Raw genomic sequence first — 20,157 nt, forward strand, 5'->3', positions numbered from 1 at the left:
GGGCTCTACTGTTAGACTTGTTCATCAGTACTCCTGATCAGGACCTTGTATAGAAATAAATGAGCTTTCCACCTCAAGAATGAGTTTCAAAGCTTTACCAAAGAACAGTCTTAAATATGTTAGGAAAGATAAATGTTACAAATTAAGACATTGCTCTCAAATAGCAGGCAATGTGGTTCAGTCCTTTAAGCCCTTTCTGTAGTTCAGTAAACTCTCCTCTCTCTGATCCCAGAGAGATCCTAAACTTGTTCAGCATTACGGAACTTGGCTTCATATGCCACTGCTGTTAGAGATCAGCTGTTCAGGTTTCTGGCAATGAGTAATCAGGTAGCCTAAGCCTGTGAATGGAAAAACGCCAGCCTTCTGCTTTCATATAGAGTGAAACCTCTCGCTTAACATAAACTTATCTGCTTTGCAAATGCAAATCTTTAGAGAAGTTTTAATTTCAGTTCATACAAACATTACATTTTGTGCACATTAAATTTTTTAACACCTATCCTGTGCGATCACATTTTATGAGTATCAAAATGTTTTCTGTACAATAACTTCACAAAAAGGCCTCAGTTTATACTTTCCTGGAGGAAAGCATGAGAACATGCACCTGTTATGGCTGGTACTGCCATTTTATAAGCACGCTGCAAATATGCATGGAGAGGTATCAGTATAATTTAATATAACCTTGGAAATGCTAAAAGGATTTGCAAACCAAATTTATCACTCTTTCAAGAAGAAACAAATAGGCAACTGTTCAAGAATGTAACACATAAAAGCTCCTTTCTATCTTAGTCCTAACAGTTTAGCAGAAAAGTCTCAACATGGGAAGTGATTGACATTTTTTACTCATTCCAATTGGCCTCCTTATTTAGCAGTTAGCTCTTTGTGTAAAAGTACAAAATGAACATTTGATGAAATTCATGGAAAGAATGAATGCTTTATTTTATATTCCACATCAGTGAATAAAGTTATTGATAGATAATATGTAATCTTTTGGGAGCACAGCAAGAAAATTCTTCTACATTTCCCCCACTTACATTCACAATTCATTGAGTAAATCTGTTTCCTTTATTCTCCCCCTTTTGGGGATAAAATTAAAATAAAAAGACAAAACAAAGCTAGTGTCCTCTATTTTCTAGCTTTTGAACACCAGTGATTGATGTAATTATGTAAAAATTGATAGAAAAAATGGGATCGGAGACCTTTGTGAAGCAACACAGCATATGGATTGATTCAAATCTACATCTCCAGAATAGAAACATGATTAATAATGTGTCCAAAACAATAACCATAGAATACCTTAGAGGTTACTGGAATCAATTTGCAAATAAAAAACAACTCATCCATCTTATGATTTTCACAATATGAAACAGAAGGTACAGTGTTTTCTTCTAAAAAGTTCAAGTACTTCTGAAAGAAAAAGACAAATATTGGGCAGTATGGGACCAAGTCATACTCAGAATAGACCCACTAAAATTAACAGACTTAAAGTAGACTTATAGCCAACTTCAGTCCATTTGTTACAATAGGTCTACTCTGAGTATGACGGTTGGATACCACCCACTGTTGTGTTTGAAGTCACTCTGATACCATATTACTGAGGTATGCATTGGTAGCAATGCTACACATGCTTGCTCAGAAGTAAGTCCCACTCTGTTCAGTGGGGCTTCCTTCCTGGTAAGTGCATATAGGAAGCACAACACTGCTTATTAAGGGCAAACATGCTTATGATTCCACTGTTAGAGATTACCCTGTGAATCAGGGAGTCACTGGTTTGAATTAACTGTTTGCTGTGAACTCACTAAGTGACTCATTGCCCTCTATTCTGCAGTATGCCCCCTGCATTGCTTCTGAGGCCACTCCAGGTTTAGAGCTTAAGCTTAATAAGTTTCATAGTAGATCTGCCCCTGCCTGCACCATCTCCAAATCTGCTCTGGAGGATTGTGGTGAGGGGGAATCCAGATTAAGGGAGAACACAAGCGGAGGGGGAGAACATTCCATTGTGGAACATTCCACTGATGGAACATCTGCCTTGGTGCTACATTGAATATCATCCAATGTTTGGCAACTATGTGAGGTTGGTAGAGACTTCAGGTCTCTAGTGCCTCTCTCACCCAACCCTTCTCCAACTCAAGCAAGAACGCCCAGACCCAATGTACTCAAGAGCCCTCCTGTAAACCAAGCATGGCTGAGACTGCTCTCCAGCAACACATCTCTCTGTCCATAACACAGCCAGGGGGTGATCTATGGGAGCACATATTCTGCTTTGTTGCTTGCATTGCTGCATGTACATTCTGAGAATGTGGCCTTCTCATCCTCTTACAACTCTGCTTTCAATGATTTTCCAGACTTGCACTTCTAAGTTTTATAGGAGACAGGCGGCCTGTTCCACATGTTTTAATTCTTCACGTTCATTGGAGAAAGAGAATGGACTTAGGTTGTCTTCTAGTTCTCAGATTCAAGGATCCATTCTGCAATTGGGGGCGGGGGGAAATCTAGATACTGTTCCTAATGACTGGATATACTATTATTCTTTGAGAGAGAGAATATGTTCTATACAAGTGACTATTTCAATTTTTCCAGTTTAGAGGCTCCCTCAAAAAGATCTACTGTTTCAGAGTGGCAATTTATTTGTGGTTGCATTTCTGTATCAATATAATGCAAATCTGTAGCTTTTTGTTCCAAAGAGCTACATAATTCTGGAGTAAAAGTAACACAAGGTACATTGCCGATTGCAGCCAGGTTATGGTAAATGGACTGTAACTAACAGCATGACAATACTATAATGGACTGAGCCCCACTGATTGCTAAATAAGGATTAGCCTGGCAGAATATTGCTATCAGATGATATGATGTTTCTCTCATATTGATTTTGTTCCAGTTTGTGGAACTATTTTTGTTGTTGTTTACATATTTATAAACCACACTTTGTTTTAAAAAATACAGCAAGGCAGTATCCAACATACAAAATAGCAATGAAATCATCAAAACATAGACTAGAACAGCTTGGGGGGATGCATTGTTGTATTTATGATATAATATTACAAAAATATGAAAACTGTGAATGGTAGGCAAGTTTGATTTAGCTATAATGATGATGAAATCATGTTACTCTTATTTTATGCTACTTTGTTAAAGCTGGGCATCTGTGGTCCCATCCCAACTAGGGTTTGTTTGGTAGGGGTGTTATGCAACATGTCATTGGCATAGTGATGGATTTAAACTGGACCATCCACACATTATTCTGCTTTATGAGTTGTTCTGAAATGCTTCCCTGGTGCTATCAGAATTATGCCATCTGCAGGGGCACTCTTGAACAGTCGTGCAACGAAAGAGAGACAAAAACATTTGTGATATAAAATGTTAAAAGGTGGTATTCAGCTGAGTTTTTATTCAACATAGATTCATTGAAATTGATTAACATAATTAAGGTAGGTCCATTAATTTCAAGGAGTCTATTCTAAATTCTCCTCTGGATTTCAGCAGGAAGCATGAGGAAACGGGGATGATGAGAGTCGAGGCTCATATTAGCTTAACATCAATCTATAAGTGGTTGACACTGAAATTGCTCCCCTAAGGTATAGCTCCACTGATTCTGTATGATCGGTTCCAGTCTGGCTGGCAGATATCGGTCCTGAACTCTCTACAAAAACTGGGCCTTGCTCCTCAAGCCATCTTAAATTTGGGGTTGGATCAAGCAAAATCTGTGGTTAGGCAAAGAATTATGGACATAGAGAGACAACAGGACTGCTTGAGGTCCCCTGATTACATAACTGCAGAACACGAGAGATATGTTGCTGTCCCAGCAGCATACCTCAATTTCCTTGTATCCAGAAATCCAAAATTTACTCTCACCAGAAGTTCAGCTCTGCCCTCGCCAGTTCTGGAAGGATCTTTTGGAAAAGTTCTGTACGCCCAGAGACTTTGTGCCTGCCCATTAGGGGAAATAGGAAGTTCTGAACACTTACCGTATTTTTCGCTCTATAAGACGCACCAGACCAAAAGACGCACCTAGTTTTTGGAGGAGGAAAACAAGAAAAAAAACATTCTGAATCTCAGAAGCCAGAACAGCAAGAGGGATTGCTGCACAGCGAAAGCAGCAATCCCTCTTGCTGTTCTGGCTTCTGGGATAGCTGCGCAGCCTGCATTCGCTCCATAAGACGCACACACATTTCCCCTTACTTTTTAGGAGGGAAAAAGTGAGTCTTATAGAGCAAAAAATACGGTATTTCTTAGATGTCCTTTTTACAATGAGGGTTGCTGACCTTCCAGACAAGCCCAAACTCAATTTTCTCCTCTTAGGCAAAAATCACAAGACGACCCGGATGGTCGCCAGATTTTGCATGCAGATTTGTAGGTGCAGAACACACACCCCCCCCCCCCCGGAAAACTGCCATACCCAGCCTCCTGGGTCTTTTCGTGTACATGCGACTATTTCAATTTTAATCTATAAACTGTTATTATATACTGTTTTAAATGTCTATTTCACTTTTGTGAAAGTAGTCTCAGTTGTGCTTCTTGAACTGGTCTTTGACCGTAAATAATAATAATAATAATAATAATAATAATAATAATAATAATAATAATAAAATTATTATTATTAACAGGTACAGCCTTCCTCTGACTTCATATTTGTGCCAAGCAAAGTTGTATTTGTTGGATTTCTACTTCTTATGCAGCTATAAAAGTGAGAGTGGTAAAATGTCAGGAGACTATGGTATCATCCCAGCTGATTTGAGGTGATAAAATTACGAAAGATATTTGTGTTTGGCATGTGAATGCTTTGCCATTTCTTCAAAGTGTGGTCTGCTGCGTTAAGCTACATTTAGTTTATCCTGAAAGCTGTGATTCTGAAAACAATGTCTGTTGTTATGTAATACATGAAGCAACAAATGGCTGCTGAGTATGATTAATTGCTAAAACTAACTTGAGACATTTCATTGATCTCTGAAGCCATTTATTGCAAGTTTCAAAGCAATAGGAGATCATTGCTATTATATTCCAAATTGTAAAGTCAAAATGTAAAAAAGGGCATGTGTATTTCTCACATTCCTTCTTAAAATGCCTTTTAACTTTGTTCTTGGGCTCTTCTCTGACATTCACTTTAGAGATATGAACCGAGATCAATAGCCAAGCGACCACATTGTTAAATGCTGATTAAATTATTGAGGGTAGATGGCATTTGATGTAGGACATTTAAGGAGAGTTATTGATTCCAAATTGGATTTGCACATGCCAGGACAATTGTGGCTCTATTTGCTAATAGAGGTCCCCCCCCCCCCCGCATTTCTGGTTTCTTAATAAATAGCTGAGATATCTCAGTCCATAGAGCATGAGACTCTTAATCTCAGCTTCATGGGTTTGAGCTCCATGTTGGGGAAAAGATTCCTGCATTGCAGGGGGTTAGATTAGATGACCCTCATGGTCCCTTCCAACTCTCTCATCCTTTGATTCTATGAACAAAAAGTATTTAGTATTTGTTGAGTGAAAGGAAAACTAAACACTGCACTGTATAGAACTTGGAGTAGAGGGGTAGGCAGATATAATCTAATTTAGACGACAACAACAAATACAAAATAATTAAAACTGGAGGCAGAGAAGTCTAATGCTGAAATAAAAACCACAGCATTTTAGTATTAGGCAATCTTATCTTATGAGTCCTAGGACTTATTAAAAAAAATAGCTGGCAATTAATTCCACAAATAAGGAGTAATAACAGAAAAAATGACTAAGAGGCAAGTGGGTTAATTTTAAAAAGAATACCTGTCTGATTCTGAACTAGTTTTGGCACGGGAGGCTCCATATTTGAGATTTTTAAAAAAACCACTGCCAAAACCAGGTTAGAACACAACTTTCAGTAAACTTTTGCACACAGTGGGAAAACAGGCACCTATTAAAAAAGTGGAGTCGGGAGTTCTCTGAATATTGAATATGGTTCCCCCTAAATCCAGCCTAAATCTAAAGATGGGTGTGTAATTTGTAAACACATTCTTCTCCCTCGCTCTTATTCAACCACCAATCTACATGAAATGGCCTGTGGCACCATCTTTATAGCCCTCTGTTGTTGTTGTTAGAGAGCTCCAAGGAGAATTCCATTAGAAAAGCACAGCAACAGATTGCAGCCTCAGAAGTCCTTACATTCTTGTTAGGTGTTTAGGATATAAAATAATCTCCAGTGCTGTAATAGTAAGTAGCGTGGAAGCTGGTTGCATGCCACAGGTGATGGGGACTGCGGTTTCTTCGCCCCTGGATCTTGTGTGTACATGTTTGTTTAATGGCAGGAAGTTAAGAGCACGGCAAGACATTATTTGCTTTCTTCACTGCTGCATTCGCACTGCTGCTTCACACAGGGCTGCAGTCAGACATTGCCAGAATGTTTTCCTCCTGCTTAAATAATGATGCAATTGCTCAGGAGAAAGGGAGAAATTAAAGAGAGAGAGAAAGAAAGGAATAATGGCTTTCAGAGAGACGGTGTTAATGAAACTGCTATTAAAAGAGGAGCCATTGTAATAAAAGTTAAAGGAAGTGAAACTGAATGGCTCGACCATGCAAAAGGACTGAGTATTTTTACTACACCCCTCTGGTTCTTGTGGTTTCACCCAAACTAAATTAAAATGAACACCTTCAGGCAACCCGGCAGTAAACAAAACTCTTCAAAATAGAGTACACTTCTAATTACAGTGTAACAAATGTGTACTTTTTCATCTACAATAGTGCCCCCCCCCCCATAAAATGTAGTACAGTCATTTATGATTAGACAATCTGCTTGGCAGGGGGTTGGACTCGATGGCCCTTGTGGTCTCTTCCAACTCTATGATTCTATGATCTAGAAACCAGACTTGCCAAGTTCTTATAATGAACTAGAGGGGGGAAACCCCAGTAATTTAAACTAAAAAGTACAACTAATGAGAAAACGCACCAACATCCTCCTTTCAGGTTTTTTCTTATGTTATCTTTGCCGTATCTTGCTTATGAAAGTGAAGCCTACGAAACTGATTGGCTGGGCTGCTGAGATGGAACAGAATGTTCCTAGCCACTTCATGCTCGGGGAACAACACTGACCTAGTCTGCACATCAGTGCAGGCACCTCCTTAACTATGGCTTGAGTGTGGTTTGTTTCATTGCCTCACCCAAATCAGCTGTCAAGCAACGAAGCTACTAGGCAAGAGGCACTAGAAAATGGAGCTGCTCTCAGCATTCCACACCCCCCCCCCGTTGGCATTTCCCCCCAAACTGACAGTTGCTGCTAATGTAGCCCAGTAATAGGTGCATTTCCCCCCTGCCCCCAGCTCAATTCTGCCCTGTCTGCACATCGGTTCAGTTCACAACTGCGGCTCTAGCTCAGCTGCATTTCTGCCTGCATATTCTTTCAGAAAGTGTGAATTAGGTCTGTTTCCCTTTAAATGCAAACTGAACCTCCCATTCCTGCCTGACAGTCTTTACAAGTAACAGATGAAACTACTTAAGTGTGCATTTGTATTGCAGTCCTTAGCTGCTGCCCCACATCAGCTTGACGTTTAGGGGACAGTTAGGCCATCCAGCACCGTGAGAGTGATGCTTATTAAAGTCAAAATATAATTCACAGTAACAGCCTATTGTTTGTTTGGGGAAAGAGAAATGAAAAAGTGTGGTTACAGAGTGGAAGAGTAGGCTAAAAGGGATAAACAACTGCAAGCTGCAAAGGAGTATGGGTGTTTCTTTCTTGAGAGAGCAGAAGTAAGGGGTAACTGGTTGTTTGACAATTGCCAAGATTGCTAAGATTCCCACACCATCACTCTCACAGGTGACCAATGGAAAGAGAAATGCTAATATGGCTAGGCAATGCCAGTAGCTGGGTGCCACAGAGACTTAATGGGTGTCAAGTAGAGAGACAGCTGAGGGTGGGAATTAGACTGGGTGGAAGAAAGGCAGACTAGGATGAAACAAACCATAGCTAATTGAATAATCTGCAGGACATCATTTGGCTTAATGGTGGTTTGTTCAATAAACCATGGTTTAATAATGCTTTAATCAGACATGTGAATGGGCCAAAGTGCTTCTCATACATTATATTTTTGTAATTACTTATGAGAGAAAGATTTGCCTGAGTTTATGTTAGTTGAACTGAAATCAGGGACATACTGATTTGTAGAACAGCCTCTTTGCCACTATATTACGCTTGCTTTTCTATGAAACTCTATGCACCCTTAGATCTTAGGAAGAAACCCTGCTCTGTGAGCAATCGCAATTGACAGCTGGTTTGTCTACCATAAGGAACAGAGCATTCTCTGTTTTGCTGTCACAATGGTTGAATTTCCTCCAAATCTTTATTATCTGAAAGACTGAGAAGAAGGCATCTGGTGTGGGAATCTTTTTTTTCCAAATTTCTACTGTTTCTTTAACAATTTTATTGCAGTATTAGTTTTATTTTATCCATGTGTAACCTAGCAGTTTATGCGTTAGAGAAAAGTGGCTGAAAAATATAATTAATAATAACTGACTGGCTTGGCTTCCATTTTCTTCATGGAATCAGGAGAATTTCCAGGAGCTGGTCTAATTTTTGGTTGACTGCACAGTGGACCTTAATGTTCCAGTTTATGTTCTCATCTAATCCATACCATTTTTATCGGGGAAAGTATTTGGCTACCAACATTTAATGTGTTTTCTACAATGCAGCAAGAGAGATTAATGGGAGATAAGAATTGTAAAGCCGTTTGTTAGATTAATGCTCAATAATACACCTTCCAACATTCCACATTAAGGAGTTGGGGTGTGCTTTGTAGTATTCCACTTCTCATACCAAGGATCACTACCTAAATCCCCTGACTCCCTTAAACACTGTTACCATACATATTGCTAAAGGCTCTATGCTACATCGGTGTGCTGTATTTATTAACTCTGCAGTAACCTATGCCTTCCATTGATTTAAATACTAAGAGAGTGATGGCTCTTTTGGTAAAGATAGACTAGAAAAACATAACTGTTCAAATTATACATCAGCAACTGCAGTGTGTGAAATGGCAGGCTATGCACCGTCTGTGGCTCCTTAGTATTCAGGCCCATGCATTTACCTGGAGACAAGATGAATCCATTACCCATTCATACACTTCAATTCTGAGAGATCTCAGGGGAGCAAAATCCTGAAGCTAAATCCAGTCTGAATCCAACACAGACTGACAGTGCAATCCCTTACTTCTTTACTCAGAAGTAAGTGTTGTAAGATGCAGTTACTGACTCACAGTTGCATGCATGAAAGGTTTAACCTGAGCTCAGGCTGCTCTCTGCAGCCTTTTGTTGGCTCCCTTCCCGTCTCAGTCTCTTCGTGCTTCCTGGGACAAGCAAGAAAGAGCCATGTGGAATGGCTCCCAACTGCAAGAAAAACCAAGTGAACTGAATTGCTCTAAAAATGAGATTTTATAGCCTGCGTCTTTGCTAACACAAAGACCGCATGATACTGTTAGTAAGGAAACAAAGTTCTTTTCTTTTTAAATTGTTTGGGACCTTTTTGCACCTTCAAATTACTGCCAACAGATGGAGACTTATTTTCGGTAACTTCTGGAACCTCTGTGTGTAAAATATTCACCTGCTTGCACAGCTAAGCGTCTGAGATTTATTCTAGTCTAAGTATTTGCATGGGGAACATTTGTTTAAAGGTGAATAAGGGCAGATGTACAGAAAATCTCACCAAGTTTAAATGTGCTTGGATCAACCACTATTGTGCTAACTCTGCTACAGGAGCGTCAGGATCTCTCTTTCAAACCTTTCAACAGGTAAGTGGGCATAAGACTTCTGCCTAACAATGTGGCCCTAACCCCTTGAGCTCTGCTGCTGGAGGAGGTCGGGGTTAAGACCAAGGCAATCCTCTACCACCTGCTGCTACAGTAGAAGCTCCCCAGCTACTCCCAGCAGGATGGGGAGCTACCACTGTGGTTCTCTATGTTGGTGACAGCTGCATAGGGTTCCTAGTTTTTCTGAATATTTCTAATCTGATTTTTTTTAAAAAAATTTTTTTTGCTTATATCCTTTCAGAAGTGAATGTTGCAGGTAGGGAAAGTATCCAAGGATCAATATTTAATAAGAAGAAACTGTCCCAATATACTGCAGAGTTGTTATTATTTTTTTACAGCAACTTGACTTGTTCTGGGATGTGTGTTGATTTAAATATTTATAACAAAAAGGTTTCATCTTGCTTACCTGATGTGTTGTTATGCACTTTCCAACTAATGCATAATATGACAAATTTATTTATATTTAAAGGTTTCTTTACAAAGAAGCAGAAGGGGCTGGGGAAAGGATCCCAGAGAGCCTTAAGCAATAAAGCAAGACAGTCCCTGCCCTCAAGCTTAGAATCTAAAACACAGAGAGGGGCAAGGGCATTCTGATGCTCTTGATGCGACACCCTTGCTAGGCTTGCATGGTGCTGAGCTTCCATTGCCATGCCCCTTCCCTTCTCCCTCTCAGTAAGCACCAGCACCCCACTGTGTTGGGAGGCCAGGACAGCAACAGAGGCCCATTTGCACCACCTTCCTGGTTGTTCCTTATTGGAGCGAAGAGGAAGAAAGCAAATTTGTGCATCAGTGCTTACAAGGTCCCCCAACCTTTTAAAAATAACCAGCTGAGGTGGGGACAGTCCCAGTTTTCATCTATCTCTCCCTATTTTTGCCTTTCAGGGAAGCCTCATTAAAATGCTGTTAGTGTTGCCATTCTCCACGGTTTCTCTCCACTTGGCTCTAGAGTAGAGATGGGGCCCTTGGATGATGGCAGTGGTGTAGCGTGGGTTGTCAGCACCTGGGGCAAGGCAAGTAATTTGCGCCCCCTAACCCGGGGCAAGGCAAGTAATTTGCCCCCCCAATGCACTGTCCCTCCCCCAGATAGTCCCTCGCTCTCTCTCCGCACCGCACCGCACGCCTGGCACCCTCCCCTCCACAGTGGGCGGCGACCCGGCGGCTCGGATCGGATTCGCACAGCCGGCACTGCTTTGAGAGTGAGTGAGCCAGGTAGGGGCAGAGAGCTGCGAGTGCGAGCGCGCCCCCCCAGATGTTGTGCCCGGTGCGGCCGGCCCCCCTGCACCCCCCACGCTACGCCACTGGATGATGGTGAACTTCAGCTCTCCTCATCCTTCACTGCTGGTACATTGGCTTGGAGTCTGACGGCATCTGGAGTGCAACAGGACCCCAGCTTTTCTGTACAAATCAAATCTTTGAATGGAAATGCATTTTGTCTTTACATCACACACGTGTAACAGTCTGGGAATGAATGAGTCAGCACACAACACACCCACTCCACCACCAGCCTCTGAGGCTTGTTTTTGAACTGTTGATGACATACTGTATTCTGTTTTCTGCTTTGTTCTTTTAAGCATTCTCTTGTAGCTTTTAAATCAACCGAGGACAGGCTGCTGCGGCGTAAATGAACGAAGCTTACAACACTATTAAGAGCCTTCAACAGCTTGCCAGTATTAGAGAATGGGGCTCAGGAAGTGTCGCTTGAAATAAGAACTGGGCCATTACCCTATTTCATTTACTGACAATCCTAACTGGTCTTGTCTGCTCAGACGTAAGTCACGCTGTGAGCCCCAGGTAAGTGCATCAGATTGCAGCAAAAGGCTAGGAGTGAGTGCCGTTGAATGACATTGTAGAAACATGCATAGATGTTGGGTTGAAATAAACGACAGACGAGTGACAAGTGTCATATGGGAGGCATCTCTCGAGCATGTCTTGGGGAGTCCCTTTTATTGAATATTACAGCATTGCCACATATGTGCTTGTTGCTGATTGGTTAACACAAATCATATGCAAGGGTTGCATATAGGCATTAATCATCAATAGATTAAAGGTTGGGAAAGGGAACACAGAATTGGACAGGTATGAAAACCTCCTTATTAAACTATTACTAGTGATTGATACAGCAAAACTTAAAAGAGCATAACTAGCGCATTCCATAGATGTGGTCAACCATGCATTAAGAACAGGTCAGGGTACGATGTTTCATGAACTCAATGTGAACTAAACATTCTAGGGTGGGTGAGGAAGGAATGCTTCAGCTCAGAGCGGTTTGCCAGACTCATGTGCAGAAGCAAAACTTCCCATCACATAGGGCTGTGCTTTACTCTTCCATGCACTGGAATCCTACGCACGCTTCCCTTTTGCATAGACTCACATTGGACTGAACTGTCAGAATAATATTATTCCAGTCACTATGCAGATACCAGAACAACAACAAAAAAGGGTTTACTTTTTAGTGTTCTGATTTCTCCACAGTGGCCCTATAGCCTTTTAGAAGTTTAACTCTTATTTAGTGTGGAGTGACTTTTCTTTTCTTTTCTTTTTTGAAGGGGGTCTACTTCTTGTGCATCTGGTGAAGTTTGGTTTGAAGTCTAAGAAAGCTCAGCATGGTTGGCTCAAGACATGTTGCTGCTGAAACATTTTGGCACCTGATTTGGCAAATCCAGCAAATAGGTCTGTCCCTGCCGAGCATGAAAATTGTTGTTGGTTACATACCACTCCGATCTCCAAAAGCAATGCAAGATTCCAGGGGCATACCTAGCCATTGATGAAGTTGGCTCTGCCAAGGGAACAGGTAGGTGCAAAAACTGTGATGTTGCTTGGCTTCCCTGCTGCTGCTGCTGCTTTTACATTTAAGAATGCAGTGGTGCCTCTAGTTACGAACTTAATTCGTTCCGGAGGTCCGTTCTTAACCTGAAACTGTTCTCAACTAGAGGTGTGCTTTTGCTAATGGGGCCTCTTGCTCCCGCTGCACCGCCGGCACACGATTTCCATTCTCATCCTGGGGCAAAGTTCTCAACTCGAGGTAACTCTTCCAGGTTAGTGGAATCTGTAACCTGAAGTGTTTGTAACTCGAGTTACCACTGCAGAGCTTCCCTTGCAGGCTGCAGCCAGATCTTTTACAGAAAGCAGGTCTCACTACAATGTTGCAAGTTGCCTATTAACACCTTGTACCTTAGGGTACATATTTGCATCAGACTGAAATAAAACAGCCGTGCAAGAAGCCCAAAACTTTATTTTAATGCCCTGAAGGATGACTGGGAAAATATTAGCTAGAGTCTGACATTCATTCATTTATTGGGTTAAGGATAGGGGATCTCCCCCACAAAAAAACTTAAGACAAATAAACGCCGCATAGATACATTGAAACCAAGAGGAAAGATAAATTTAATAACAATTACCCTTTCCTGACACCGGAATTGGCTCCCTTGAAACTCCAGCCTCCCTCTGCCTAAGGGCAAGACCAGACTTGTATGGACATAATTCAGTCCTTATCAGTGCAACCGTAGGCAATTTTATCCAGAAACTAAACCCCCTTGAGTTCAGCGGAGCGCAATCCCATGCATGCCTACTTAAGCACGCGCTTTTGTGTTTCTAAGGGCTTAATAGCCAGGTGGAGGATTGCAGCTTCACTTCCTAGTACGTATATTTAGGATTGGAGCCCAAACTGCCTCAGATAACAGGGTGATCGTATAGGACTTTAATGCCTAGTATTGTACAGATTTTGGACTCCAACCTAGGTTGCCGCAAATAGCAGGATTGCAGCCTACGTCTCTAGCGCATGTATCTAGGATTGTAGCGCCTTCTGAGCTTTAGAAAGTGGGCTCCGCTCCACGTGGCGTTCCCTCTCCTTTAAAAACAAAACACTCCCTTCCCCGTCCAGTTCTTCGTTTCCTCCTTTCGTTCCAAATCGATCCCAAGGGAGGGCGGGCGGGTGTGTGTTTCTCTCGGGCCAGAGAGAGGCGGGGCTTCGCCTGGTGGGCGAAGGCGAGGCGCGAAGCAGCGTCTGTTGCCCTGGGCGCTCGTCTCCTCCGTCGGCTCTCTCGTCGGACAGGGCGGGGAGGCGGCGGCGGTGGTTCCGAGCTGCGAACTCGGCGTGTCTGAGAAGGTGGCGACACAGACGCGCACAGGAAGACCAGAAGAAAGTTCGAGCAGAGCCACAGGGCAGCCCTTCTCCATGGAAGCCTCGCGGCCCGGACTTGACTTCGGGACGCGCTGCGCCAGGAGCGACGAAGCTCTGGTCCTTTAGACTGGCCTCTCCTCGGGCGGAGAGGCGTCTGCGCGCAAGCAGCCATGGGCGACTTTGCCGAGGAGCAGCAGCAGGCGGAGGACGAGGCGTGCTGCGACTTCGAGCCTTTGCCTGCGCTCTCGGAGGACGAGGTGAGCGTGGCCCGAGGCGAGGACAGAGCAGCCCGGGCGCAGCGCGCAAACTTGCCCTGGACGGTCGCCTCCACCCTGCGCGCCTTCCAGCTCCAGCTTGCCTCCCCGCTCGGCTGCTTTCTGTGTGTGGCGCTTGTCTCGGGGCGGAGGGTGCAATCGCCCCTGCTAGGCCACTCCGGGGATAATGGGCTCTGGTTGACCTGCGGTTGTTGCCCTCCCGTGTTGTGGGAATGTAACCTAGGAACCGCATTTCCAGGGCCTGACAACCGTTGGCCGCTATTAACCTTTCGGGGAATGGGCAGCAGCAGCAACTGGTCAAAATTGCTCCATAAAGGCGACTGGCTGAGCGCAGTCCACTTTTCAGTGAAAACTACCCCACATGCCTTTTAGAAAACAAAAGCACAAAAAAGTGAACCTTTGGTACAGTCAGTTGCAATGGAGATCTATTAAACAAGTTTTTTAAAGTAGGTAAAGAGAGGCTGAAGTCCTAACATGCTTGGGGTTTTTTTAAGCCTCATTGAAGTCAATGGTTGCTAAGTAAACACAGAGATTGAATCAAGCGGGTTTAATCTCTTAAGGGTAGGTAGGGAGGCTGCAGTCCTAGCAGATCTTGTTTTGAAAAAGCCTCGTTGAAATCCCTGGCTGCTACATAAAGGTAGAGGATGACTTGTGACCTCTAAGCAAAGGGGGCTGAATCCCATAAAGTCAGCTGCCCCTTTGATCCCATTGATTTTAGAGGGAGAAATAAACAGAAACTTAACTTTCACAGAAGTCAGCGGGTCTTACACTGCTGGAGTGTGCCCATGTTTAGGGTCAGTTTGAAACATTGGTATCTTTCCAAAGTCATGGACGATAGCTCAGCGCATGGTGCTGATAATGCCAAGGTTGCAGGCTTGATTCCTGTATGGGACAGCTGTGTTTTCCTCCATTGCAGGGGGTTGGAATAGATGATCCTCAGGGTCCCTTCCAACTCTTTGATTCTAAGCCTAATTTCACTTTTTAAAGTGTGCTGAATTACCTTCTGTGTATGTTACCAGTCTATATTAATACAAAGGCATGTGCTTTGAGAAACTGAATTTTAGATACTTCAATAAAGTGCCAATATTATGACTTTCCACGAAAGGCCTTTAGTGCAACAAGATGTGTTCATCAAGCTCTAGACATGTGCCAATAAAAGCACATAGGAATGTAAATGTGGTCTTCCACTTGTACTGGAAGTAGGTGGGTTTTCATTCAGATCAAGGCGTTCTTTGGTTTGTAGTTTGCTCATTAGTTAAAGATGTTGCTTTAATGAAGCTAAATCATTTTGGGGAGCAGAGTTAGGGCAGTATCCAAGGCCAATATATTAAGCTAAGTATTTACCCAGAAATGTCAAAAGGCAACTTTGAAAAATGAATGTCAGTGTGAGAATTATTTTTTTTAAAAAAAAAAATAATGCATTCATTTTTTGGGGGGGGAATCAAGTGATAAACCTGTTCGTTAGCTTGCTCATAAGGAAGTATTTTTTGTTGACAAAGTACATGCAATGTCACAAACAGCTACTTTGGAACTGCTTACATTGAGAAGTAAAATACTGTAACAGTTGTGAGCACCAATCAAGTTAATAGTGGATATTAACATAAAGTAGGTGTTGTTGTTTAGTCATTTAGTCATGTCCGACTCTTTGTGACCCCATGGACCTCACCCCAGGTGAGGTGATAGTAGCAATATATACCTTCCCCCCCCCCCCATGAACCTTTGGACATATAGGAAAGGTTTAATATTTTTTATAAATGTGTCTCATTTTCTTTTAGCATCATAGATGAGTAAATAAATACACACCTCTCTCATCTTGGATTATTGTTAATTCCATGCATTTTTCATTAGTAACAAGCTATTTGGAGGAAGGGAAGGAGATGGAATTATTTCATTTTTCCTGTGCTGCTCATTCATAGCTGTGCCCCACAAGCCCTGTGCTGTGTCATTGACAATCACCTTAGCAACTGTTCCAGATGAAATACATTTTGGAATCTGTAGACAGCTTCAACTAGAGAAAAAGAGCACCGCAGACAGTAGGGGGGAGAATTAAGAAGAACAGTAGAGGAATGGAACAACTGGAAGTCACCATAAAAGTGCACTGTGTGAAAGAGACATGCGTCTTCTAGACCTTTTGTCCTATAAAGCCTTAAACTTGCTGGAAACATGTTGGGTTTGTGTATTATAGATTATATTTGACACAATTGGCTACAAGTAATGTCAAAAAATGTGGAGTAATTTATGAATTCATGTCTTGGCAGGAGAACGTGTCTCTTGCTGATGTATTGTCACTGCGGGATAGCTGTCTCACTGAGGAAGATATCTGGGCTGTTTGCTTGGAGTGTAGCCAGTCTCTGAAGAGCATTGCCCATTCTACAATCTTTCAGACACTTTGCATTACTCCTGACACTTTGGCTTTTAACACCAATGGCAATGTATGCTTCATGGAGCAGATCAGTGGTAAGTATTTATGCTCCTAGGCAATTTGTTGCAAAGTGCAAAAACTCACGCTGAGAGGATGTAGTGAAACATTATATTCTCTCCATCAGACTTGTACATGGATTTTAATTAGATTGGAAACTGTAATTTCTTAATGCAAGGATGAGTGTCAGCCCACGTAAAGCTAAATTAGGATATATCAACTAATACTGTATGTTCATTTAGTTGTTACAGTGTTGAACGAAGATTTCCAATTCAAATTTTAATAAGCTTTTAGATTCGATTCATTGGGCTAATCAATATCTTCCAAAGGATCTACATGATGATTGCTGCCATACACTTGTCTGAATGTGCTTTAAATCTAAAGAGAGTCTTACAACCAGGAGAGGATATGAGGAACTGAGGAGGAGATGCCCTAGTAAAAACTGATGTAGCTGGCATTGGGGAATTTTTTTTTTTTTAACAAACAATAGGTTAAAGCCTTACGCAACTTACTGTCCCTCCAGTGAATTGGTCTCATACTTGTTGGAAATAATGATGGCTAAGAATTAAATTCCAAACTATTCCCATATTTCATTCATCTGTATGCTGAAATACTATTGGCTAAGATGATCAGAGCAATGTTGCCTTGCCTCAGTATTTCTAACCATTGTGAAGAAGAAACCTGGAGGTAAACAAGAAGGCTGGATGCAAAGCTGGGTAATATTTAATCCTTCCAATGTGGCAAGAGGAAGTGGAGGTGATGGGCAGACATGGTTCTCCAGTATGTGAGAGGAACTGGGAATCTTCTGTTAATATAATTGTGTCCTGAAATGCTCATCCAGCCAGAAACAGAGAGTATACTCTGTTTTGGAGGTGGGGACTCTTTGCAAATATGGAGAGATGGGGTTAAAAATGAATGTGACGCGGGGAGCTGCCTGTAAGCAACTGGAGGAAGGATGGATCTCTGGAACCTGTCTGCTTGGAACTGAGGAAGCGAAGGCACATCAGAGCCAACTTCTACTCTTCTGAGGCCTTGTGCAGATGGGCAAGTCAGAAGTAGAGTTGAGGGCTCCACCACAGATGCAAGATGTATTGCCTTTTATTCTGGGTAACTATGCCGGCCTTGAAATTAACTACCTGCCTTGGGCAAGTAACAGTAATTTCTAAGAAAGTAGCTTTCTCAGGTTATGTGACACAAGATAAATGGGGCATATAACTTTGCTTATGTACTGGTAAAGTTTTCATACTGTCCATCAAGCTGTACTATATTAGCTCATTGGTTTTATTTTCATGTCTTGTATTTTTTTCAAGCCCCTTTAAATTGGGTCTAGCAGCTTGCAATACAAGATTTAATGGCTTCAGCGTGGATTTATTATCTGTCTAGCAGCATCTCAAAACTCATTGTAGTAAATATGTAGTGGGGGCAACTATATCTACTCTGTCATTTGAGGTATTTTCTAAATGTTTTGGGACTCCTGACAACCAAGGCTGCAATCCTGGCACTGGTTATTTGGGAGTAAGCCCTAATGAATTCAGTGGGACTTACTTCTGAGTAGACATGGTTAGGATTGCAGATGAGGAACCTGTGCTGTCTTGATATTGTTGGCAGCCAACTTCCATTATCCCTAACCATTGGCGATATTGACTGAGGCTGATAGGAGTTGGAATCCCAACAATGTTGGAAGGACCACAGGTCCCCAACTTCTATCGGATGGAGATAAAACCTCTCTCACTGATGTGCCATTTTATATATGAGGATCTCTGAGATGGGCACGTAGGAGGAAGAGGTAGCATCCTTACTCAGCATAAAATAGCATAAAATAGTGCAGGGAGATGGTGTTGGTTGTTGGTTTAGTCTTATCTGGAGTTTCTACATCTGGGACAATTGTGAGAAATGTAGTATGGACTTGTCCCGTTTTTGCTTTTCCCCACAAAGTCAAGACCTCCTCCTATCACATTTGTTTTTCTTATTTGTCTAGGTACAACTTCCTAACTAATTCTAAGACTGCGGTATAAATATCCTGGAGATCCTGAACTAAGACATCAGTCTTATTTTTCCTCTTTGCCCTTTCTTGGACTTTGCATTTGATGAAAAGCTTAGCGTGGAGAGGATTTTAGATTGCCATTTCTGATTTGTCAGAACTTAGACATGCCTAAATATGGTCATTGAAACAGCTGTCCAGCACCTTTACATTCTAAGGGGCCTTGCTTTCATACAACCAGAATTCTGTTTTGAAATTTCTTGTAATATGAAAGGTTGACTGTCTTAGACTTTTTGATAGTATTTGGTAGGCACTGACGCTAAACAAATTGAACTGATTTACTCAGTGCTGAAGCCTTTGAGATCTTCAGCAAGCTTGTTACTACCTATTTGTTCTCTGCTTTCTCTCTTTCTTAAAAAAGATTAATTTATTTAACAACCATGTCAGAATTTCAAAATCTCCAGTTCTCTTCTCAAGTTCATTGATGATGTCTTTCTAGATTGCATTTAACAGTGATGTAATTGTTGAATTGACAAGAGAAGAGAATTTTTGGATAGCATTGCACTGATGGTGACCTCTCTCCAATGATTCAGTAGCCTCAATTGAGTGATGTGTTAAAGCATGAATTGAGCAAGTCTGAAATCCTCATGCACTGCTCCTTGGGTGTTTTTGTTTGAAAGGAGATGTCTCTGTCTTGATTTGTCCATTTCACCCTAAATTTAACCTGCTGATAACAAAGTGCTCTAGTGTTGCACTTGCTACTGTTCCTAGGTGCAAGATTCACCCATTTCAGTTTTGCACCTAGAAATATTTCATTCATTTTGTTTGTATGGTGCTTTTCCATACACAAAAATCATGCTCAAAGCGGCTTGCAACAAAGAAACACATGCATTTCAAACAAACACTACAAAAACAATTTCATGATAAGGTAGAAAAGCAGTGTCAGTGACAATTTCGGAACATAGCAAAACAAAAATAATTGCGTACTAACATAGCAAAACAACAGCAAAAGTAGTAATTTACCAAACTGCCACATTCTAGCACTATAAATATGAAAAGATTACTTAAGCAACATGTAACATACAATAGTAAAAATAACAAGGCAGTTTCACAAATTCACCACACTCCTAAAAACACCCCTCCCATGATGTTGTCCTCAGCCCCTCTCCTGCAGCAGCAGCTTATAAGGCTTCTAAGGGCAAAGGGGGGTAGCTGGAAACACCCCTCCCATGATATTGCTCACCACCCACCTACCCACCTGCTGTGTATTTACCCTTAGCAACTGAGACGGTTAAGTTTTTTTCCAAACCTTCTTACAGCCTTTGTTCCTTCTGTCCGCTGTTGTCATTATCATCATCATTATCACTGGAAAGTTAAGATTTATGTGGCATAAGTGGAGACTAAGGCTATGTCACTAGGTGAACACTTGGATCCTCTTTCACTATAATTCCCCCCAAATTATGAATGGGTGGGGGGAATATCTTCCTATGCAGTTAAGAGTATTCATGAAAATTGCCTCCATACTTTTGTTCAGGCTTACAGTAGATGCTTTTCCTAAATGAGTCCCTCCCTGGTTGATAGAGCTCCAATTTTAAGTGTAG

General features: G+C 41.8%; 1 protein-coding gene across 9 annotated transcripts in view; it reads left to right on the plus strand.

Moving 5' to 3' along the window:
• The first annotated feature begins 12,988 nt into the window (after window positions 1-12,988).
• KNDC1 (kinase non-catalytic C-lobe domain containing 1) overlaps window positions 12,989-20,157 on the plus strand; it is a 70,680-nt gene continuing 63,511 nt past the window's right edge. For 8 of the 9 annotated variants that reach the window (XR_014512057.1, XR_014512058.1, XM_083443465.1 and 5 more), the window contains exons 1-2: window positions 12,989-14,138; window positions 16,415-16,613. Coding sequence is in view for 6 of the 9 variants with exons in the window: in XM_083443465.1 (XP_083299591.1) it covers window positions 14,052-14,138; window positions 16,415-16,613 (286 nt within the window). In the remaining 3 variants the exon portion in view is untranslated. Of the gene's footprint in view, window positions 14,139-16,414; window positions 16,614-20,157 lie in introns of those variants that run through there. The other variant, XM_083443468.1, reaches the window with a different exon arrangement.

Source organism: Podarcis tiliguerta (genome assembly GCF_965153285.1).
Source record: "Podarcis tiliguerta genome assembly, chromosome: 5".
NCBI classification, from domain to species: domain Eukaryota; kingdom Metazoa; phylum Chordata; class Lepidosauria; order Squamata; family Lacertidae; genus Podarcis; species Podarcis tiliguerta.